Source organism: Dendrobium catenatum, unplaced genomic scaffold (assembly GCF_001605985.2).
Source record: "Dendrobium catenatum unplaced genomic scaffold, ASM160598v2 fragScaff_scaffold_1267, whole genome shotgun sequence".
Classification (NCBI taxonomy): domain Eukaryota; kingdom Viridiplantae; phylum Streptophyta; class Magnoliopsida; order Asparagales; family Orchidaceae; genus Dendrobium; species Dendrobium catenatum.
In genome coordinates, this window is record NW_021319729.1 from 417,361 (window position 1) to 443,454 (window position 26,094).

Below are 26,094 nucleotides of genomic sequence, written 5' to 3' on the forward strand. Positions count from 1 at the left end.
AATCCTAACCCAAACCAGTGAAAATTCAACAGCAAAACTGCTGTCCACAGCAGAAAACAGCAAAACCACAAGGAAATCTGAGAGAAAACTCAAAGAAAAACTTGTATTCCACTAGTCGATGAATAAAACAACAAAGATACAATTGATCCTCAATTCGAGAGGAGGATCGATGTCTCCCAAGAGCCCAAAGAAACCTAAATCTAAGAGATCTCAAATTTCAGCCAAATTCCAGATACTCAAACCCTAGGAAAATCAACTATTTAATGCATACAAATCAAAAGGAAATCCTAAACAGTCCCTACATTCAAATTTCTCTCTTAAACCCCCAAAAATCATTCCTAAAATGCTCTGTTTGAACGCTCGGCCCGCCCGATCTCCGCAGGAGGTGGAGATCCCACCTGTTTCGCGACTTTGCCGGTCTCGTGCTGACCGGCTGGACCGGTCTAACAAGTTGTTCTAGCTTTTGCATCGCCTTTGTATGCTGCATCAACTCTCCAATTGCCTTTGCCACCTTTAAGTCTCTAAACACTTCAACATTGTGATCTCTTTGTCAAATTGGTTTTTCACAATCTGTATGATACCACCCATACTTTGCAATCATTATCGTCCATCAACTTTCACCTTCATTATCAGTTGAAAAGGAGAACAATTTTGGTGCCTCTAAACTTAGAACTTTGGTTTCAAGCTTCCAAAATTATTCAGTTTTCTATCATCTATGATGCACAGACAAGGACAAGACGGCACGAACATGGGTCACATCAAATATTGAAAATATAGGACATGGACGTGGGTTAAACATTGTGTTATAATTTTATTTATTTAAAATAGTGTATGAAAATTAAGTATAATATTAAAAAGAATTTAGAAATAATAAGTAATTTATCTGGGAAGTGTCATTAAAATTATTAATATTAGGATTTCGATGTCAAGAGGCCGTCTGTCATCAATATTTAGAGGGCGTTGGTCATCAATGTTAAGACGACGTCGAACATTGATGAGCTATTTAGTTGTGCATGTAAAAATTGCTAGCGTCGATCATCAAAGTCAAGATAGTGTTAAACTTTGACGTGAAGATGATTTTGAAATATTGATGTTGTAACGATGCTAGACTTCGATGTTGAGATAACATCAGACATTGTTGTGAAATCAAAGTCACGACCCGCCAAAGAGAAATGAATATGAGAATATTCGATGAATGAGGTGTTGAGTGCGGGCGATTGATTTGGTGTTGTGGATAAAAAATAAGAAAGTTATTTTTTAGATTTTAAATAAATAATAATTTTAAATATAAGAAATTATATTTTAAAAAATATTAAATAGTTAAGACACGTGTGTTAAATTTGTATTTAATATTTTTTAATCTGATACGTTTTTGGTGCGTTCGACATGTGACAGAGACATTTCAAACTCATGTCGTGCTGGATACGTGTCGGTCACTGTACGCTTATTTAAGGAGAAGTGTCGGTGCATCATAGGCTATCATTATATTGGTTTGGGGTATTTATTAAAATATTAATGCATTTTTGTGGATTTTTAAAATTTTGAATATTCACTGTGAAGTCAGAAGCATCTCCGCTGGAAATGTTATTTGGAATGTGATTTTGATGTCACAAGAAGATTTTGACAAAATATTACTTTAAGATAATTGGGATGATAGATGACTTAATAACTTATTGCTGGAGAATTTATCAAAATATTAAGGCATTTTTGCTAATTTCCAAAATTTTTCCTATTCACTATAAAGTCATTATTTTTTTATCAACTTAATATTCACTATAAAGTCATAAGTATCTATACTGGAAATGTTAGTTGGAATGTGATTTTGATGTCACTTGAAGATTAGACAACATATTACTTTAAAATTTGGACTATGGGTGCCAAAATGGGTTTTCGGGTCGGGTTCAGGTCCAACTTGAAATTGACATGTCATCAATTGACTCAACTCAAACCCCATCCTAATTAGGCAAATGGTTCAAAAATCTAAACCCGGACCCAATCCAACTCTAACCAGGGTTAACCCATCCCGACCTGCAATGCAGCGAGGCGTGAGCAAGTGTAGGCACGAGCGCGTGTGCGAACAAGGCGAGAGCAGGCAATTGCGGGCATAGGTGCAGACCCAGGTGCAGGCTTGGCTCGGGCGCGGGGGATCGCTTCTGGCGTGAGTGCGGGATTGTTGCGGGTGAGAGGATGAACCGGGTCAGTTTCGGGTTGACCCGAACTCGACCCTAAATTCAAAATGGGTTAGAAAATGAAGCCCAAGCCCGACCCGCTTGCAAAACAGGTTGATCCGAACCCGGAATGTTTTGCATCTTGTTTCGGGTTGTGTCAAATATTGATTTATTTTGGTTTGCTAAAATTTTTTATTTTCATTTTAAGATTGAAATTTTTTTTATTTTTATTTTGATTTTTACTTCTTATGTACTCTTATGTTGTCGGGTCTCTCTTTCTTAAAAGCCCTGTCTACTCTTTCCTGCTATCGATCAACCTCACAAACATTATAGATTTCATGTCAAGCATATTTTGTGATTGTAACCTTTCATCCTTTTATCACCTTCATTATTTTACTTCAATTCTCTTTAGTTAGAAATAGGGAAGATGATTGGCGTGCCAATTGCAATATTTATGCTATGAATGATGGAGCAATAATATTTATACTTGCAATAAAACCTGATGATTGCTCTTTTACAGTTTACTTCTTGTTCTCTGACTAACATTGCTATTTCTTATCCCTCTATGAAGTGAATACAATGGTTACTGGGAATAATATTTTTGTGCTATAGTTGCTGCATTTTGATCTTGATCATAGACTGTCAAAAATTTTGATCTAAACATGTTTGATTACATATGCTTAGGTGAGGAACACCAGAACTGTCAATCGAACTGGTCAATTCACTGGCTACAAGCTCCTACCTGGTTCAAATTGTCTTCCATTAGCTGGGAACGAGGCTAAGTTTTTGAGACGAGCTGCCTTTCTTAAGCATAATCTTTGGGTCACACCATACAGCCGTGATGAAATGTACCCTGGAGGGGAGTTTCCCAATCAAAATCCACGTATGAACGAGGGACTGGCTACTTGGGTTAGGAAGAATAGGTCTCTTGAGGAAACAGACGTTGTTCTTTGGTTAGTTTATCTAATTTTGTTTTGCAAAGACAGTTTTCAACCTTGTGCAAATGCATATTTTATTTTCGTTTTGCATGATTAATACAGTTCTTTTATGATGCAAATTGATATATTTTATGCTGAACTAGTATTTTCCTTAGTAATCCTTGTTGAACAGTCTCACGGCTTTGTGGCTTGTTACCATTTTTTTATTTAGTTCAAAAGAGCCAACAAGTGAGAGAGAAGGCATTGCTTATTTCAATTGCCTTTTTTGCTGTAAATTATTCAGAATTGCATTTAAGGTAAATGCTATTTATTAAAACTGTTCCGATGCATTTTATATAATATTTTGAACTAGTAAGCTGTAAAAGCTTATTATAAACATATGTCGTATATTTGTGAAAGTGTACTTGATCCATGAAAGCCGTGTGCAGGTCATTTCATTTGTATGCTCGTCATTTCATTTGTAATATTATAGTCTGTTTTTTCTTATTTACTGAAACAGTGACTTTTTAGTGTAGTATCTGTATAAGTTTTGAGTTTTTAGGCTATATGAAGAACATTTTAATTTAGTTCAGAGTCCATTAGTCCTATGAACAATGTAATTTTAGTTTTGTCCCCCCACCCCCAGGCCGAATAAGAATGTGTTGTATTGAATAACTTCAAATCATTCAACTCATGCATCTAAGGGTTTGTTGCTATTTCTGTATTCGGATTGTCCTTTTTTTTTTTTTTTTTAATTGACTGCTCTGCCTGATCATGCATCAAACTAAAGACTTCTTAAACAGCATACCTTGTGTGCAGGCATTTAAAATTGTTATATTTAAGTTTTTTTTTTCTTTTGGCACAGATACCCTTATATTACAGATTCTTTTAGATTGTTCACCATGGTGCAACCTAGCTGTTGCATCAATTTCTGTCCTTAACTGATGCAATTTTATAGCAAGACATCAGCTCATAATGAGCTACTTCTCCACTAGAAATTAATGAGCTTGGCACAACTAAAGTTTAACTTCATAAGCTCAAACCGAAACAGCCAATGCTTGTGTTGACCCCCCCTTTGCATACATCATTAACAAATGAGCAGTTGCTTGATTTAATGTTCTTTTTTTTTGGAAGAAAATACAACAAATTGCATTAAATAATAAGAAGGAAAAATAAACTACAAACTAAGAACATTACATTCCTCCTTTAACAAAGACATAAAAGACGGAGGAACCTTATTCACACTAATATCATCCCAATTAAAAGAGCTAAGAAGAGCATAGTTAGCACATCAGTCTTCTAACTTATTACCACTTCTATCTATACAATTAAAAATTACATGATTGAATTCCTTGATAGAGTGAAGAGCTTCCAACTTCGAATTACCACTTGATTTTGCCTCTTGAAGAAACTTGATAATATTAGCATTGTCCCCTTCTATGATAATTCCCTTATATTTGTACATCCAATCTTTGATCAACTCCTTGAAAGCATGAGTGGCAAAAAGCTCCAATGATGATACATCCCAATGAATACAAGACTTCCGAAAGGAGAAAAGAAATCTTCCTTTGTGATCACGAAATACCCCTCCTACTCCAGCTTTATAAGATGGATGTAATGCAGCATCAACATTAACCTTAATCCAATCTGGTGGAGGATGCCAATGCAAATTAGACAGCCTAGACGACTGGTTAGCACCCCAAATACACGAGCTTCTACTAGCACCATAAGCAGAAAAAGAAGCATAGCTCACTACATTAGCAACAATGGATAATGAGCTATCCTCATTTCCTTTATGAATCAAGTTGTTTCTCGATTTCCAAGAGAAGAATACCACATTGCAATGCAAATTTGCCAAAAAAGAATTTTGTTTGGACAACCAATTGCAACATTCATCAAGTGATGTAAAAGCTGGAATAAAAAATCCCCACCTATTAATGTGTTGTAGAACATCCAGCAGTTTTTTACACTTAACAGCAACATGCTCATTATTTTCGTCTTCATTACAGCTCCTAGGACAGCTAAAATCCCTTTGCAATCTCCTATAAGATAAAAATTGATAAGTAGGAAAAGCATTGTTAAAAATTCTCCACCATAATAACCTCCACACGTGGGTTCAAATTAATCTTTCTAATCCAATTCCAGAACTGAGCAGTTTGCTGACCGAAGCTTCAAACGCAAGGGAAGAGATGGACTTTCCATATATTTGCAAAAGTAATTCCAGCCTATCTTTTCCCGTTTTAGAATGTATTTGGATTTGGCATATTAGTTTCGCAAGTTCTGAACCCATATACTTGCTAATTTCTTCCACATTCCAGCAGCCATCTACAATGAATTTATCTCCATGAAATTACTGAGATCGTGAGTAATGAAATTAGGCCATCTACTAAGACTTTTGTCCAATGCCCAGGTGTCATTTAGTACTTCAATTGACTCTCCATTCACAATTGTCCATCTAATGATTGGCTTTAAAGAATTACCTCCATCAGAGATTATTTTCTTCACCGAGCCATCCCCAAACAGTCCTCCATATTTCAGATAATACACCTTATGTAGCAATGAATCTTTCTCTTGAACATACTTCCAAGCAATCTTAGCTCTTAAAGGTCCAACTTTATTGGAACAAGAATGTAGAGCTCTACCTCTCCATTTCAAAGGCAAGCACATTACATTCCAATTCACATAGTGAATTCCATATCTTCCATTTGCTTTATTCCAAATAAAATTTCCACAAAGTTTATCAACTTCATCAAGAACACCTTTGGGAATCAAAGAATTGGTGTAGTGGAATGTTGTGTATGAAAGAAAAACAGTTTTGATAAGCATGATTTTACCAGCTAAAGAAATCAGCTTTCCTCCCCCAATGTTAATCATCTTCAATGTTTTTCAACAATGCAATTGAAATTATGATGTAAGCACAAGTGCAAGAAAACTGATACAAAGAGAACAATGGATATAACTCAAACCAGATTCTATTAAAATAGAAGTAGTCAACTAAAACACTCAAAATCCAACAAGAAAACACAAAGTGACTTTTTAAGAAACAAAGAAAATAAAAAAACAATGCTATCTTCAGACAACCGTCAGAGCGGGTTCCTCACATGCATCGAATTGTAGGTTAAATAAGATAAGTGCATAGGGCTAGCAAACCGATGGTCCACCACTGCAAGATCGTTCAATTCTTCCAAGAGATGCTTCCAAATCAACCAACAATCACCACCAAAGCTCAAGAAGAAGGATACAGATGGAGTGGAACTTGCGGAGAGACGAAAGAGGTTAAAAGCCAAGACGAAGGGTGGAAAGAGCTCGCAAGATTTCTAGAGGGGATGAGAAGAAGAATGGAACAAGCTCGCAAGCTTTTCCAATAACTCGTAGGTTAATAGCAAATTTGCTCACAATAATCAACTCCCTTCTTCACAAAAACTTCTTATATTTATAGGCAAGATAGAAGAATATCAACAGCCACTTTAATTAATTTCCACAAGAACCCAAGCATCAAATTATGGAATTTCCCCATTTGCTTTTCACGGAAAATAGCCCGGCTCAGGAACCGAAGGAGCAACCAAAGGAACCACATGGAACCGAGGCATCAAAAGCCACGGGAAAACCCCCAGCTCGGAAAACCAACAGCCAACGTGGGAACCAAGTAAATAATGCTCGGAATCAGCAACCAAGGCATGGAATTCAGCCAGCACAAAATAATAAGCCACGGTTTTCCAAGAGACAAGAAGAAAGGGGAAGGAGAAGGGACAAGCCCACTCCAAAATTGAATCCAACTTAATGAGCTTACCTTTAGAACATTAATGAGCTACAAAACTTCAACTCAAGCAACTTAAGAGAATGAGCTCAACTCCAACCATCACCATATGCCCCAAAACAGCCAACCCGTGAACCAGCAGCAGCCAAGGACCAATCGAGCCAGCAAACCAAAGGTCTACCAAGCCCCATGCACAACCTACCATGTTCATTGGATGCTTTCCCATCATTAGATAGCTAAAAAAAAAGAACATAAAACATACTATTGTTCAATAAAAATAAAATTACAGAAATATTTGATAGCATCAAATTATCTCCTACTAACCTTCTAAGAGCTAATTTTTCCCCAAGATAAGACAGCTCTTTAACAATTTTGAACCCCATAATCCAAGAGATGGCTTTCTTATTTCTTCTATCTACTGTTTTACCAAAGAGCAAGCATGATTTGTAGATATTTACTTTTTGTCCGGTCCATCGATAGAATTTATCCAAAATCGCCCTAATCTCCTTAACTATCTTCAATTTGGCTTCAGAAAATATAATTACATCATCTGCATACAATAAGTGGGAAATCCTTGGCCCATTTGAACTCACACGAACTCCAATAGAATCTCCTTTTTGCCTAAATGTATTAGATAAAAGTTGGGAACAAAGAATAAATAAATATGGAGACAAGGGACAACCTTGTCGGAAGCCAGTTCTAGCATTAATCTAACTCGAGGGATTTCCATTAATCAAAATAGAGAATCTTGATCCTTGGACACACTCCAAAATAAGCTTAGAGAACTTAGATGGGAATTTGAAATAATCCAAAACTTTCACTAGAGGTTGCCACCCCATTGAATCATAAGCCTGTTCCATGTCTATTTTGAGTGAAACAAAACCTTTGGAGGATTTAGAGTACCTGAATTTATGAATAATCTCTTGAGCTACCAATACATGATTAGTCAAGGATCTTCCTTTCAAGAATGCTACTTGCTCTTCGAAAATCAATCTAGGAATAATTGAAGACATCCTGTCATGGTTTAAAATTGCGCAATATGAGGCTCGCCTTGAGGCCCGCCTTTGCGCAATTCCAGTAAAAAACGCCTCGATGCTTACGCCTCGAGTTTTTTTAATGAAGCTTGCGCCTCAACTTGATTGAGGCCCGCCTCGCCTCGCTGGCATGAGGCTTACGCCTCACGCTATATATATTAAAACTTACATAAATCTTGAAGTAAATACCCGACATTGGACTCTATCGGGGAGGAAGGGGAGAGAGCAGTTCACCATAATGATGATTCAAATGAAGAACCCCTTAGTGATGATTGCTGATGACTTATGAGTTCTTATGTGATATGTTATTGCTATTTATTTTTGGAAATTGGAATTATATGTTAATGAAAAGAATACTGGGATTTGGGAAAGATAGAATTTTGAGTTGAACTATATTTCATGTTGTCTTATTATTGAGATATTTTGATTTCACTTCATTTCTTATGCTTTTTTATGTTTTATATTATTCACGCATTAGTATATAAAAAATTTATCATTTTATGTTTACGCAATCTTTTGATTTTGAGGCTTACGTCTCAAAACGCCTTGAGGCTTACACCTCGCCTCACAAATGAAAAACACCTCAATACCCGAATACGCAATTTTAAACATTGCATCCTGTTCATAAGAACCTTTGCTTCCACCTTGTAAACAGTGTTGCACAAACTAATGGGCCTAAAATTGGTTGGAGCCAACGGGTTGCTCACCTTAGGAATTAAAACAATAAGAGTATCTTTCCAATTAGGATCCATATCTGCCGTCTCAAAGAAATAATTAACAGCATTCAAAAGTCTTTTTTGATGTTGTCCCGATAGGCTTTCATAAAAGAGTAGGTAATACCATCATTACCTGGAGCGGTGTAATTACCACTTTTGCTCGATCACCGCTTCCACTTCTTCAATGGAGAATGCTTTGTTCAACAAATTTCTATTATCTTCATCTAAACTCTTCTATGGGTGTGACCAACCTTCAAGAAGACAATTTTTGTCTTTCCATTTGTCTTTGAAAAACTGAACCAATATTTCTTCAATTTTATGTTGAACTTCCACCATATCCCCATTCTCATCTTTGATTTTGACAATGTAATTAGAAATTCTTCTAGCCGAAGCCAAAGATTGGAATTAAGGGCAGCTGAATTCAAAAAGCATCTATCCAATCTTTCATGGATCTGATCAGCCCCCGATTTGTTATTACACCAAGTAAATCTTGGTCCAACATACCCAATCTCATGAAAATCATTACAAGATAATTAGGTCCTAGAGAAAAGGTAAATCTTTTCACTCCCCTCTTGTTTTCCTTGGAAAGTATACAATTAAAATCTCCTCCTATTACCACAGACAAATCCTTGGAGGAGTAGAATTCCAGCCTCTCCCAAAGTTTCCTCCTTTTATAGACATCCTTATTTACATATATTGAAGCAATTCTCGATCTCCCTTTGTTAGGAACCTCCAAATCACCAATAACAAATTTGTGTGATGATTCCAAAACTTGAAACTTAGCAATGCTAGACTTCCATATCAACAGAATACCCCTAGACAAACCTTTTGAAGAAACTTGGAAAATTTCCCAATATGAACCAATTAATAAATCAACATCCCTCATTTCAATATTAGATATTTTGGTTTCCAACAAACCAAGAAAAAATACACCATGAACCTTCACAACCTCCTTCAAATATAGAGAATCTTTCTTCTTTCTAGCTCCTCTACAATTTCAAAAAGCTATGAAAGACATTATTGGATATGAGGGGATGAAATCCCCATTTTATCACCATCCACTCTCCTACTCCTAGGAGCCAAGTTTATAGGCCCCAAACCTTTAAGTTGCTTAGAACCCCTTTTCTTAACATTAGAAGAACCATCTTCCTCGCATCCCAAATCTGCATTTATTTCCTCTATATTTATGTTTAAGCTTCCTTCTCCCATTGTAATATTACCATTCAAGCCACCTGGAGAGGCAGCAACATCTTCCTCTGGGATAGTAGTCTCCCGTTCCTCAATCAACCCATCTAAAACTTTGAATTTATTTTCATTAACAGAAGTAACCGAGGTTTTGATTTCCATACCAACTTTGTTGCTTGAATCCTTTGAGTTGTCCGGAACTTCCTGAGCCAAACCATCTACAAGCCTTTTGTGATGCCAGATCTTGCCCGATCAACATCATTTCCTTTGCCTTCCAACCTTCACTTTCTCAAATACATGCAGTTGATTGCCTCCACCTTGTCAGATTCACCCAGATCTTGTTATTATTGTTCCTGCTCAAAGCCTAGATCTTTTCCCTTTCTCATAATGCTATGGTATTTGACAAAATGACCCTTCTTGACATTGGCAGTTGAAAGTGGTGTGGAAACTGAGGTATCCGACCACTTATTTTGCATAACTGCTTTGTGAATAAGCCATTAGTTTATGATTAATATGTAAGGGCTTGACCATTTAATTAGTGTCAATTAAATTTACAATTTCATCATCATTATCATTAGTATTATCCGAAGTTATTGGGGAGCCTTTATGCATTCACATTCTCAATTTATTTCTATTGAGTGTCGTATAAGATGTTAATTATAATTTGCATAAATCATTTCGCATTGCTTCTAGGTTTATTATTTCTGATCTATCATTTTCTTTCTTATTTTTTAAAGTTTTATCCAGAAATGAAATGATGCATTTTCTAGTCTCGATTGTACATGTTAAATAACTAAGTATGTTTTTCATTCCTTATCATCAATAGTGGTAAAGCTTTAGTCTTTTTGATGTAATCATTTTTCTACTCCTTTCTAATTTTGATGGACATTCTTCTTAAAATTTATTCTTAAGACACTCAGTTAAGCTTTCTGTAATTTTATCTCCCAACTATGTCATTTTCTCTTTAAAATTGTATTTCCAATGTCCAATATTATGTTAGTGTATGGGATTGTTGAACCCCGTTGATCTTCCGTGGCCTTGGAAGTTTTGCTAATTCTCTCTATATTCTCCGGAGTTTTTTGGCCGGTACTATGATTTAACGCAGAGAAGTACATGTTTAACATTGGATTGCTTTTTTTGTGCTTTCAATTTAGGTATGTATTTGGACTCACGCATATTCCTCGCTTGGAAGATTGGCCTGTTATGCCTGTGGATCGGTTAGGATTTATGCTCATGGTATTACTTGCTCATTTTGTTAATCTAATTTGTTTGGTATTACGCATTTGGTTTGTACTTGTATAATTGCACACTCATATCTTTCTCCCTTTTAAGTATGCCTGAATCTATTTGAATGCAGAATTCTTTTTAGCGTTTGCCTCGTACCTGGGAAAAAAACGGTAAGGTGAATTTTAGCCAGTCATCTAGAATAGCTAGTCAAAAGGTATCTTAAACATATTAAATGAAATGTCTTTGACATTGGTAGAATTGCATTTTCCTTGTTCTTCGAAGTTAGGAAGAATGACCTCGAATGGCTGATATTTCAATACCTAAAACATCTGATTTGTGGTAGCCTAGGACCATCTTTTTTGCTAGCTCGTCAAATCTATACCTTAAAATTAATTTACTACCGTTTTGGTATCTCTGCTGGCTCTACTGGTCTGCAGAAAACAGAAAATGTTGGATGTTGTAAGGATTATTCATAGGAAAATTCTCGTTCGGTCCTGGATTGAATTCGCAAGCTGGTAGACAAATGAGGAAAAATGATATTCCAATAAGGTTTAGCCCGGTTCTATGGTTCTCTCTGGCTTCGCCTATAAGTATATAAGCATAGCTATTAAAATTTCAACATTTAGGAACAAACTGAAACACAGTTCTGGAACTAACAAAATTATTTTAACTGATGAATTAAAACTTTTTCAACAAGATCGATGCTGACTAACGAAATAAAAATTAAAAAGAATGAAACAAAATAATGGAAAAGAAAATTCATTAGAGTGGCTCGCGCCACATTTTTTAAACTTGACCTTATATCTGCATTTGTAGAGTACCGACATACTTGCAGCGTATCTACCATTACTGCTTGCAGAGGATTACTGAGTGTCATACATCGACTATTTGACATTTGCTTGCAAACAGGCTTGTATCTATTTCCTTAATAGACCGGATGAAAGCAATTTTGGACAATAATGTGCCCCACATGAATGAGCCATATTTAATCACATACCAAAAAGGGTAATTGCAACAATCACATTCCCCCAATTTTTATTTAAATTTTGATGTTATGTATTATGTTATTTCCTACTTGGTTGTATTAATGATGACAAGTCGAATCACATTGTTTAACTTAATCCATTTAATGTGATTGCTCAACTAATTAAATATTTTTATGACATTTTAATTATTTGCATTGACAAAATATTATTTAAAATTTATTGCGCAAAGGTCCTTTGTTAGGTTCAATTTTGGCAACCTCCCTGCATCCCCTTCCCACGAGGGGAGGTTGGGAGGCACTTGCCTTTGGTTCTACCCACCCGGATCTAAGATACAACGACACTAGGTCTTTGAATTTTAAACCATCCTACCCGGATTAAAGATCGACGACGTAGCGTCTTCAATTTGAAATCATCTCGGCCGAATCTAAGATACAATGACCCAGGATCTTCAAAGTTGACAATCACCTAACACAGATCAGAGATCAATGGCGTAGGGGCTTTAATTTAAAACCATCCGCCTGGAACATTGTTCAAAGTGCAGGTCCTCGATTTGAACATTTTTTATTGGACCTAAGGTCGACGGTGCAAGTCTTCAACACCTGTTTAAAAATCTCATCCCTCCCTTTTTTATTTTAATATATATACCCGCATATATTAAACAGGGAGGGAGAGAGGGCATACGTCAAGCTAGGGCACTTCGTGGTAGTTGGTTGGAGGCAGATATGGCAAGCCGATGAGCTCTACGGTGCAGGGTCGGTAGTTGGTGGAGTTCGGCTGGCCAGTGCAGGTGGCTGGAGGTCAGAGGGATTTAAGTCGAGCAGACGGCTGGAGCGGGTCCGATGTCGTCTTGCTTGTCGCGTACAACAGTTGGAGGTTAATTGGCTAGTGTGGCTTGGGCTTCGTTCTTCTGAGGTAAGCTTCCAAAATCTTTAAAAGTTTGTATTGTTCGTTTGTCTCGAGTTTTTCCGTGTGAGGGGATTTTCTGTCGAGTGAATGAGATCGTGTGAGGCGGTTGCCGAAATGTGCATGAGTGGGAATGTTGTGTGATTGCGGGATCGTGGGTGAGGCAAGGAGTGTCGGCTATTAGAGGTCATCAAATGCCCCTCCAAAAATTTTGATATGCCCTCTATAACATATCATGTTTGTTGCAAATAGGTTGACCCTACGGACTTCAAAAATTAGATTTTAGATGTCACACTGAGGATCTTTACAAATCTCTAATAGGTATGCTAATAGAGGATGTCATTTATCTGATGCTATGTATAATTTAGATGTGCTGATTTTCCTTATTTGACCTGTTAAAGACCTAATTTATCTTACTTGACTTGTTAGGATTTAAATACTTCATCAACGTTAGCATCCAATCTTAACAGGTGTAATGAAGAAGGCTGTCTGATTTATCTTCTCGATTTGTCAGGACTAAAATATACCTTCTACCCTAGCTTTATTCTTTGGTGGGCTTGGCAAAGGAGTGTATGCTAGTAACCTAAACCCTCTGGGCTTTCATTAGGTCGATGGTGAATTGCCATCAGTCCAATGCTTTATGCATGACTGATTTTGATGATAATGATACCCCCCTAGTTCGGAATATGTCTTTATGAGGACTGTAGTATGACTTCTTCGGTCCTAAGCTTTGTGCTTTATCGGACATGCTAGAGAAGTGAAGCTCTTTCGATTTTAGCTTTGTGCTTGACAGATTTATTGAAGGATAATGCCTTTAACTTGATAGCAGTTTTGATTGTGGCTTAGTACCTTTGAGTTGATTGAAATTCTTCTTCTAAATTTCGCCTCAATCCACTTGTTAATTGAGGAAATCTATGAATCTGAATTGCTCTGACTTGTCAAGTTTGATAACTTGATAGTATTTTTCATCGGGCTAACGAAATTGACGCTTTCTTACTACATCCTCTTATCATAACTTATTGAGTAGGTAAAACTGTTAGTGACTCAGCCATATTTGAGCCTACTGAGTTTGACATTATTCCTGTTTAAGCACTAGACTTGTATTATAATAGTTTGTGCTTTTTGAACATGATTTGTTGAGTTTATCAGATTAAATATTCTCCTTAATTAAACATCAGGAATTTGGCAAATTTGAAATGAGTCTTCAACTTTTGTAATGATCACATATTTGCTTGCTTGAAGCCTTGAAGGTGTCATCTTCTGCCTTGTAATTTATGCAGTGGTAGCACCATGACTGATTTTAAATGTTTATTTCAGAATCGTTGTTAACCCAAATAAATATTTAAAATCCTTTCAGTTTTAAAGAAAAAATTTTAACTGCTTTAGATTTTTTGCATTTTTAAAACTTAAAAATGCCCCCAATCTTATAGGATAATTTTTAAGACAACTTAGAAATGTTTTCTTTCTTTATAAGAGAATGATCTTTAGCTCATTTTTCTAAGAATGATACTTCTTCAGATATCACCCATTGATCAGGAGATAGGTCTTCGACCTTCTATATTTGATGAGTAGATAGGCTCGCTCATCCCTACTACATATTCTCGATAACAAAAAGGCCTTCCCAATTTGGTTCAAATTCATTTGCGAATCTCTTGCCGTGGCCGTTGATGGTGGAAGAGGGTCGTCAGTCAGCTTCTGATGACCGGTACAGCTCATCCTCAGTGTCTGCCATGCTTCCAACTCCGATGGATACAAAAGGTAGATTTTATTTCAATCGCAACATGTCTCGCAATTCCTACTTCATGAATACTCCTCTAGTTATCATAGAAGGTTGTTCTGTTTCAAATTGGAAGATTTTGCCTGATGGAGAGAAAGGGAAAGAAGTTATTTCTTATTTGGATCATAAGTTTTCTTTATCTTTGTCGCATTGTCAAAAATCTGTTTCCTTAATGGATTCTGCTTCGGTTTTCCTCCCAAACCAAACGATTTGGAGGCTTCATCTTCGGGATCTAAATTAAAAGTGAATAGTCTGTTGGAGAAAGGGAATGATGTTGATATTAACATCCCTGGTGATGAAAGTGATAAAAATCCTTTTTCAAATTTGTTTGGAGATAACTTATCTCCTGTTTGGGAAAATTCAAATGTGTGGGTCAAAAAACCACATTTTAAAATAAATATGAAGGAAATTACTGATGATAATGAGGATGTAAATGTGGTAAAACTTGATACAGAGAAAGAAAGTGCCAATGTTCAAGTTTTAAGGAATTCCTTGATTGTTAAAATTCTTAGCAAGAATTTGCCTTTTTCTATTTGTAGTCTTGAATTAAGATGACAATGGAGTAGATTTGGTGGCTTTCATATAACCTCACTTGGATTAGATTGGCTTTTGTGCTCGTTTTAGTCATCTGAAGCCGTGGAGGAAGTCCTTAATGGAGGTCCTTGGTATGTTGGAGGTTTCATCATTGGTATAAACAAATGGTCTCCTGTTTTCTCTCATATTTCTATGGATGGAATTTCTTCACCAATTTGGGTTCGACTTCCTCATTTGCCTCTTCATTGTTGGGATGAAACTAATATTACAAAAATAATTTCTAAAGTTGAAACCCCTTTATTATTAGACGACAACATGTTTAAATGGGGTAGAAGGGAATTTGCTAGAGCTTGTATTCGGATTAAATTGAATACAAAGCTACCTTGTGGAATTTGGATAGAAGGTTTGAGTGAATTTTTTTTTCAAAAAATTGAATATGAGAATCTATCGGCTCTATGTTTCAAGTGTGGAAGGATTGGACATAAAGTTTCTGTGTGTCCTAATATGAATCTTTCTGATAAGGATGTCCCAAAGAAATTAGCTCATGTTGATGAAACTTCATATGGCCCATGGATGCATGTGAAGTTCAAGAAATCTGATCATCATACTGGTAAAAAGCTGACAAGATTAATGTGTTATCTCTTGAGGAAAATGGTATTGAAGATGTTGAAATCTTAGAAGTTAACAATGCTGAAGTTGTTGACAAGGAAGATGCCACATGTAGTGCCTATAATTATTTTATTCTATAGTAATATTCTTTCATGAAGTCTTGGCCTCCAAATTTCTTTACCCTTTCACCGAGATCTTTTGACAGCAGATTCCTGAATGCGAGATCCAGGTCTCACGCTCAAATGTTTACCGTGTGGAGCTGATTTTGATTTTTCTTTAGTTATTGTTACAGATGGTAACTCTCTCGGTGGGATTCTTATGGCCTCGAATGTCAATGGCCTTTATTATATCTTTTTTATTAGGCCTCTTTCTTTCTCTGTCTTTAGCACTTTGTGTGTTCTAGCATATAAATTTTTAGGTTCTTTCTTCCTCTGAGAAGCGAGGGTTTTGGGTTGGTTCTTCTACAACGACTGTTTCAGCTCACCAGGAGAACTATTCCTCTTTACCCATTTTAAATTTGTAAATTTATTATGGATAGGAACGTTAACTTCTGGCTTGAAGGCTAGCAGCGTAGACAGATGCACATGTAGTGCTTGTTGGGCCCATAACTTAGCATTCATTTTTCCCTTTTGCCTTCTAGATAATCTTCCTCAAGATAAGGAAGCTTCATGATCATGTCTACCTAATATGGAAGGCTTAGTTGGCAGTGTGATAACACTATAAAATCATCATGCTTGACATCAGTACTCTTCATAGTTAGAACTTCATGATGTGAAAGCTTCTCGAAGGCTGAGGTCTTACTTTGTTGAACTACTTTAGCAGTAACAGCTCTAACACCTCGTGGTCGTTGCATGGAATAATTACATCGTGCATAAATTTCAGCAGAATCAGGCATTGCGCCTTGAAAGAAGCAAGTTCTGCAAATGGTTGATCACATTCCTGATCAACCCAATCAAAAGGTGTACACTCATAGAAATATAGCTTCAAATTTGCAGAGTAAAGAACAAATGTGAGGTAATCTAGAACATGCAACGCCTGTAAACAGGACACCTCCACAATCAGAAGAGGCTGAAGAAGGAGAAGATGATGAAGTTGTGAGAAGATTGCAATAAGAAATGTAATCTCTCTATTAGAAGAAAGATGAGGATATTAACCAGCTGCATTCTCGTCTCGATGGATGAGCAGCATTATGAAATAATTGTTTGGAAAACTTGGCCTAGCAGCTACAACTGGCCGACCACAAGTAGCAAATCTATAAGGGAATGCTATCTTCCGAACAATGAATGCTGTGGCACTCAAACTATTCTTCCTTATCTAGACACTCATGACAAAAGACTGGAAGGCCATCAGGAAAATGGAATGGTCAACAAAGCTCAAATTGAAGATCTTATCAGCAACATGTTAAGTTATTACTTCTGCAGCAGCTGAGCCTTACTATGCAAAAGTTCTCAGTATCTAGTAGAATACAAAATTGAAATATCCAAAGTGATATATTGTATCAAAGTTCAATACATTCTCTGGTACTGAAAATCCTTGACATCACCTAGCACAATTCAAGATACTTGTGGTAATACCAAGGGTAAGCATGCCTTATTAATATACCAATTTGTTAGTAGTCTTACCAATATGACTTTTGAATGATATGTTGAGTTACTAAATGACTCAATTAAAACTTTTGCCGAGTTAGAAATAATAATTGTCAAAAGATTTGCCAGTACAACCAAGAAGGGGACTATTATTGATCTTGCTCTTGAGAAGAGAAGAATGAATAAATCTGTCACCAAATACATCACAAGGTGGAGAAATCTCAATATGAAATTTGAGCAAGAGATCACTGAAAAACATGCTGTAGAGCTCCTAATGTGGAACATTGATGACTAGATTGCTCTATATATGGCAATTGACTACGATCAATACCTTTCAGGAGTTGTTGGATTGTATAAGACAAATTAGAAAGACTGCCCAAGCCTAGAATTGTTAGCTTCAACTATAGTTACAATAATAACGCTCCATGTGATGGAAAACAGGTCAGAATATACGAGCAAAGGAATGAAGTAAAAACTGCATTTATTTCTTCCTCCGACTAGAAAGAGAAAGGGGAATTGACAAATCCACTAAAGATACAACAACAACAACAACAACATTAAGCCTTTGTCCCACTACGTATGGTCGGCTACATGAATCCTTTTTCACCATTGTGTCCGGTTAAAAGTCAAGTTCTTATTTAAAAAAATAAAAGAAAGACAAAGTGCCCCTACTCTTTATAAGAGAATATAAACAAACTGTATTCTTTTAAGAAAGCATGTATGTGAAAGATTTTCATGCATGAATTTAAGATCGGTCTTCAGCTACTGGAAACTCATCGACCTGAGCAAGCTGGTATGATCAATAATCAAAATTACTGCCCATATCGCAGGATCATAAGTCACAAATTGAAGATTGCTTCATAGTCAAATATTGGGTGGAAAGAAGCTACCAAAATGGTGAACTTACCTTGTCATACAGTGTCTTAGTTAATCCTAAAAGGGAGAAGACCAACCGTATCTCTTCAATGTCATGCCAAAGAACAAAGAAAACCTTCATTTCGATGACTCCTCTCTTTGAAGAATCCAATTGTGAAAGGAATATTCAACTTGATAAAATTACTGTGTCGGAATATCCACCTAAACCCAAGATTGCTAATGCATCTACCCTCCGCAAATTACTTGCATTGCTAAGTGTTTATGATGCTCTGATCGTATCTAAGGACATCCAAGAAATGCTCATTAAAGTTTTGTAAAATCCAGAGCAATAAGATATATTCTTTGCAGAACAAAATATGAAGCTTTGTATGCTGAAAAAATTGCTACAATCATTTTTTGTGATAATGCTCTGCCCTTGGGAATAATAGATCATAATTGATCACTCTTTGTTACTACAGAAAGTAACAATATTTAAATAAATAGAATTTTAATTAATCCATGTTCCTTTGTTAATCTCATGCAATGTTTAAAATTGCGTATTCGGGTATTGAGGCGTTTTTCGTTTGTGAGGCGAGGCGTAAGCCTTAAGGCGTTTTGAGGCATAAGCCTCAAAATCAAAAAATTGCATAAACATAAAATAATAAATTTTGTATATACTAATGAGTAAATAATATATAAAATATAAAAATGCTACTTACCACTTCTTTGAGAATAAATAAGGGAGACCTATCACATAAGAACTCACTAGTCATCAGCACAGTCATCACTCATCAGTCATCACTCATCACTAAGGGGCTCTTCTTTTGAATCATTATTATGATGAACTGCTCTCTCCTCTTCCCCCTCTTATAGAGTCCAATATCTCCCAATCAGCTTCTTCTTCCTCATTATCAGTTATCTTCCTCTTTCCTAAATATTTTTGAACAATATCATAATGAATAATAGTGTAATACATTAATAAAAGTTTAAGAAAAGAAAATTATATTATTTATATACCTTTTTTGATTTGGTCTTGAGTTGTGCTTTTTGAATTGTATTTTTTGCTTGTTGTAATCCAAAAAAACCTTCTTTGTTCCTAAAAGGTACCAATTGCAAGTCAGCATTTGATCTTTCAGTTGCATCACTTATTAGACGATCCATGCAATGATATAATCCCAACTTTATTTCAGGGTTTGTAGACTTGTTCTCTGTATATTAATACTGAGGGTTTAGGTAGTAGTCAGCGGCATGCAAGTGTCGGTGAAGCTGTAGTTTTCACATATCATCAATAATATTCCAAATTTCCCTGAAGCTTCCCTCACTGCCTCCTAAGTTGGAGGCAATCATCTCTTTGGCTTCATCCATGGCATTGTAGATGAAACTCATTGCAGTCTTCTTCTCAGCATTCACCATCCTTAAAACATGAACTAAAGGTCTAGTGGTTGTAATGACATATAAGACACTTTGCCAAAATCTGTCATTTAAAATAATCTTTTTAATCTTTTTTCCCTCAGCCTTCTTCGACCAAGCACAACTCAACCACTGTATAGATGTGAACATAGTTTCTAAAGGTTGCCTAGCATCTAGCATGCTCTCTAAGGTCAAGTAAGCGGTGGCAAATCTTGTTGCGGCTGGCCTTAGAATTTCTTTATTCGAAAATTTTCTCATAAGAGCTAGAACCCAAGAGTGTTTGTAAATAAACTTGGTTATTTTTTTGGCTTTAGTGAGTGCATTTTTATGTTATGGTAGCTCCCCAAGCTTCTCAAGAATCAGATCTATGCAATGTGCAGCACATGAAGTCCAGTACAAATGTTTCCTCTTCTCCATAAGTTTATTACCTACAGCCTTATAAGAACTTGCATTATCTGTCACAATTTGTACAACCAAATGTTCTCCAACCTCATCAATAATGCTATCTAATAATCCAAATATGAACTCAGCATCTTTGACCTGGTCAGATGCTTCAATTTACCTTAAAAACACAGTACCATAAAGATTATTAATGAGGATGTTGATCAGACTTCTATGTTTGATATCAAACTACCCATCTGACATAATTGTTACTCCTGTTTGGGCCCAAGTCTTCTTAATTTCTTCGATGCTTTTATAAGTGCTTTCCAACTCCTTCAAAATTCATGTTCTTAAATCATACATGGTTGGAGGTTTGAACCCTCTCACAAATGCTCCAACTGAACGAATCATGTTGTAATAAGCAGGTGATGTTGCAACATTAAATGGAATTGTATTTTCGTAGAAAAATCTGCCTATATCCTTACACACTCTTCTCCGCGCCTCCCTTGCATTTTCTGGGGCCATCTTCTGTGTAGTAGAAGGCCTATCCTCTGATGTGTCAATCAGATAATGATCCATAGGCCCTCTAGCACCCATAGATGAAATGAGCTTCATAGAAGAAGATGAATCCCTAACGCTGCGCTCACTCCTGTAGTAAGATCCAACATCAACTCTGTCCTCAAATTGCTTCTGTGCAAGATGTTTTGATGTGGTAGACTTATTCATGTATGACTTTATCTCATCCCTTACAGTATCAGAAACTTTAGAGCATGGAGCAGCATTCTTGTGACAACCTGAAAGGTGTTCCTTCATCCTAGTCGCACTACCTTTCACAACTTTATCACAGTAATTGCATTTCAGATAGACATGTTTTATCACTGCCTTCTACATCCACCTGAGTGCTATGTTTCCATGCTGGATCTTTTTTATGACTTGATGCAGCTTTATCCTTATTTCTGACCATTCTGATTGAGCAAAAATAGGAAGTGAACGAGTTCTTACTAATTTTTTCTATAACCTGAAGCAGGTCAGAGGAGACAGCAGCGTCGGACAGAAGCGGCCGCTGGTCGGACGGAGAAGACAGCAACCCAACTCGCAGTAAAAGAAACCTCTAAGCAAAAGGCGAAGAGAGCAGCTCTGGTTTAGGGTTTAAAATGTCGAGCCGTCGATAAATTTTCTGGATGTGTTCAGTTTTATATTGTGCGTATTTTATGCGTATATACTGCGTATGTGAGACGTAATCTATGCGTATTTTATGAGTATTTTATAAAACTTCTTCTAAAGTTTTGTAAATTAGTAGTTGGAGCAGCTGTAACTTAATGTATGATTTTGTATTAGTATTTAATAAAACATATGATTTTCTGGTTATAGTATGAGTACTGGATGTATTTAATATTATATTGTACGTAATCTATGCGTACGCTGTGCGTATTATATGGGTGTACAATGCGCACACTATGCGTATGATGTGCGTACTCTCTTCGTGAACATTGCGTATTTTGAAAAATAAAAAATAATTAAAAGAACATTTAATAGAATTTGATAAATACAATTTTAATGACTATGTACAATATAAAAAACACAAGAACAAATTGAAAGAACATTTATAACAAATACAATTTTACAAGAGCACTTATGTACATTCTATTAAAAATATTAAACCAAAATAATTATAAGAGAAGCTTGCTTTGATGTTTTGACGTGATTGTCAATCAGAAGTAATGCAGGCTTAATTGAAGGTAATATTTTTTACTTAAGAGTTAAGAGCAAAGTCTAAGGCTGCTGGTAGATTGTGATTCATTTGAGGCTAAGGATTACCTAATTTTGAAATATACTTATTTATCTTCATCCTCAAAAGAATCACAATCTAACAGCAATCTTAGACTAAGCTCTAAAATAAAAAATCAAATCTTCTGTCAAGCTTGCATTACTTCTGTTTGAAAAAATCATACGTTACCATAAGGCAAGCGTTCCCGCATTATATAGTGGAAATTTTAATGTTGAACAATAGTAAGCAATAAATTATAAATAATGGCTTATAAAAATTCAACTAACACTCCCAACCATATCTGCCACCCGTCAGTCCACAGCTAACGAAAATTATTATTCATGTTACGGCCCCTCAGTCCATACAAAATGTAAGTAACCTAAAATATTTAATAGAATGTGTGCGTGTATTATGCATACTCTATGCGTCTTATGTGCGTAATATGTGCGTGTATTATGCGTACTCTATGGATCTTTTGTGCGTGCGTCTAATGTGTAATAATAAATTTAAGTTCAACGTGTTAAACATATTTCTCATCTTTTTAATATAAGTAACTTAAAAACAAAGATAGATATTAATTAAAATATTTAATAGAATTTGATAAATAAAATTAACTACGTAATGTGTGCGTGTATTATGCGTACTATGTGCGTACTATGTGCATGTATATTGCGTACGATATGCGTGTTGTGTTCGTGCGTAATGCGTATTCTTAAAAAATATTTAATAGAATTTGATAAATAAAATTTACTGTGTAATGTGTGCGTGTATTATGCGTACTCTATGTGTCTTTTGTGCGTGCATTATGCGTATTATTTAAAAATGTTTAAAAAATATTTATAAAATTATTTTTGTCCTTAAAATAAGAAATTCAAATAATAATTTTTAAACGCAAATGTCAATCATAAAATCTTTCAAACATCATATTATACGTATTCTATGCCTATTATCTGCTTATGATACAATATGCTTACACAATACGTATGATATGCGTAATTTATGCGTATTATCATTTAATAAGTTATTTTTTTAATCAAATCAATGTAAATAACATTTATACACAAAATTGAAAAATATATTTTTTAAGAAATAAACATTTATACATAGAAGCGAAAAACTGTTATTTACAGACTGATTAATATTTTACAGAATCAAAAACTGTTATTTTTCCAACGTTTTACAAAATATTTCATATGCAATTTCTGCCATATACTTTGCCATATTTTCTTGCCAATTTGTACTATCAGTCCAATCAGTGTTGCCTTCAAGACTGATTCTTTCCATATATTTACAGACGTACATTCCGCAATCTACAGAATTCTTCTTTTTGGTGCACGTTTAATGGTAGAAAGCTTCTATTTTCTGATATTACTATTAAAAGCTCATTTCGTGTCAAAATATAGGGCTTTAACCTGAAAAATACGTAGAGCAAAAATTAGTTCTGTAAATTTTTTAAAAATTGAAGAGTTCATGTTCATCTAACACTTACGATTTTTGGAACAACAAGCCTATGTTCTTTGACGCGGTGGGGCAATGAGTCATAAAATTTTCACTTTTGTTCTTTCAACAAACCAACCAGAAGGGTAATGTGCTCGGATTCAATGATTGGTTGTAATAAAATGTTTGAAGAAACATAAAGTTCGGTTATATGGTCAATTTGCAATTTGGACAATTTATCCATTCCTTTGTTATTCTGCAAGTGCAAATAGTAAATGTAGAAAATGGATACTAAGTTATTAATTCAATAGTTAAACTGATTAATTGAATACTAAGTTACTAATCCAATAGACTGGAAAGATGTATAAAAATTTATGGTACTTGTCAGGCATAAGGTTTCACTTTTCATTTAACAAAAGGGCAAAAAGATCTACATGTTCATTGTCTAAATAATTGTCGCTTAATAACTCGTCAATTTTAGCTCTGGAAATAAGAATGTTACTAACAAACAAGATACTATCGTCCCTGCAAATAATAATAATAATAATAATAATAATAATAATAAATACGCATTTCATAAGCATACAATATGCATATGATACGCATAACATACGCGTGTCATAAGCATATCATACACATAACTAACGCATATCATACGCATACAAATATTCAAACATAAAATAAGTTGCATTTTTTTTACCTTTGATTGACTTTTTCAAACATTCATGCACAGAATTTCTTTTCTCAGAACTCAAACTCAGAAGACCTTTATAATTTTCTATTTCATTTGCATAAACATAAGTTACAGGATTATATGAATGTCATCTACTGGTATTGGTTGATTTTGATTTGTATATGGAATAAGTTGTATTTCTGCTGGGATTGGCTCATTGATGAGGATTGCCTCATTTTGGGGGATTGGTTCATTGGTGTTGGGGGGAGGGATATCTGATTTATGTTTCTTATTGGAAGATGAAGAGTAGCTAACTGATCTTTTTTGAGAAAAAGTACTCTGATCAATGTGATTTTTGAGCTTGACCTCAATAACTTCAACTCTTTCAATTAGGTCTTCAAATTTTGAGCTCAGCCTACCTTCAAATTCAAGAAAAAGTTTTGTGCATATTTCTTGGCAGGATTTGATTATTCTTTTTTGGAGAGATTCAAGTGCTTTAAACTTTGAGGAGAATGGTGGGGGTATTGCTGAGGAGATTGGTGGGGGTCTTGCTGAGGAGGTGGGGTATGATGGGGAGATTGGGGGGGTTATTTTGATGGGTGTATATTTCATGAGGGGAATCAGGGGATGGAGGGCTGTCTGATGGATATTTTTTGATATTAACCATATCCATTTCAGCCTGGGAAATTGCCTAGAAGACATTATAAATCTGACTTCTCCTTATATTAACAAATAAGTTAGTGACCACCTCTGTAGTATATATAATATCATCGGCCCATCGTAGAAAACGGGGCGTTTTGTCAGCATACATAGGAGCATGAAAAGAAATATGCTCCAAAAACCAAATCTGCATAAGATGAAAGAAAATTTTAGCACTCACATTGAGCCAATAAAATTATGAATGAATTTAGCAGTTAGCACTTAGCACTCATAATTACCAGATGTATAAAATCGTTGATGTAACCTGCTGGCTTCTTATTTGAAATCTTGGAGGAGGCCTTATTAAACTCTCCAACTAAAAATTCCCTAATTGAATTAGTCCAGTTTATTGACAAAAAATCATCTGGATTATTTGCTATTCTTTGAAGCAACCGAGAAATTTTGAATTTGTTAAGTTGAAAAAGTAAATTTGAACATAAATACATGATAAACGTTCTTAACATAGTCTCGGGGAGGGGGGGTTTGCTTGTTCAACTCCAGCATGTCTGCCTTAATTTTCGATGATGTAACTGAAGTATGTGCTAAAGAAAGCTAGGATATTTCTTCTCCTTTATTTGGCAGACCAGTAAGTAGGCCACTTCATCAGTAGTGAAAGGAATGGAGTCACCTTTTAGAACAAAGTATTGCTTTGAAATGTTTTACCTTGATATCATCTTTTAAATAAGATGGACATTTTGCTCAAACCCAGAAAATTATAAAAACTGTGTGATTTTTAAACATTTCAATGTGTCAACGACTTCAGGAGAAATTTGCTGAGCAAAGTTATCACAGATTGATCAAAAAGTAGAAACATAGCATCGATAGGTAATTGGACGAACATATATCTGAAAATTTTAAAAAATAAAAACATATAGAATAAGCAAATAAGATACGCACAAAAAATGCACAACATAAGCATAAAATACGCACAACACAAGTAAAGATCACGCACATACCCATAAAGTACTCATAACATACGCACAAGAACGCACATTTCGGAAAATTTGGCAGCAAATTATACGCACGCATAAAGTACACACGCACTATGTACGTATTACATAAGCAATTATCACGCACAGTATACGCATAACATACGCATATAGTACGCAAAACATACATGTAGAGTACGCACAATATACTCATAGAGTACTCGATAATTAAAATTTAGTTAGGATTTATGTTTCAAATTTCAACATAAATTCATAAACCATAAATACTGAGAAAACCCAATAGAATCAAAGTATCGAACATTTAAAAATTTTCGAGAAGCACCGCATACGCATAGCATAAGCATAAAAAAAACGAAGAACTTCAAAACCTTGAACACCTACGCATAGCATAACCATAAAATACGCAGAATTGAACATAAATTATGGCAGCAAATTACCTTTTTCTTGGTGGGTGCGATATCTGAGAAGGAACTGAGGGAATGCTTGGAATTGCTCCAGAGTGAATGCTCGGAAGTTGGAACG

At 35.4% G+C, this 26,094-nt stretch overlaps 1 protein-coding gene across 3 annotated transcripts in view; it reads left to right on the forward strand.

The window, feature by feature from the left end:
- The window catches only part of LOC110094009 (copper methylamine oxidase), a 124,412-nt gene that overhangs the window by 78,172 nt on the left and 20,146 nt on the right, over window positions 1-26,094 (forward strand). The window contains exons 10-12 of one of the 3 annotated variants that reach the window (XM_028699378.1): window positions 2,853-3,121; window positions 3,318-3,402; window positions 10,932-11,013. In XM_028699378.1, coding sequence (XP_028555211.1) covers window positions 2,853-3,121; window positions 3,318-3,402; window positions 10,932-11,013 — 436 coding nt within the window. The remainder of the gene's footprint in view (window positions 1-2,852; window positions 3,122-3,317; window positions 3,403-10,931; window positions 11,014-26,094) is intronic. The other 2 variants (XM_028699377.1, XM_028699379.1) reach the window with 2 other exon arrangements.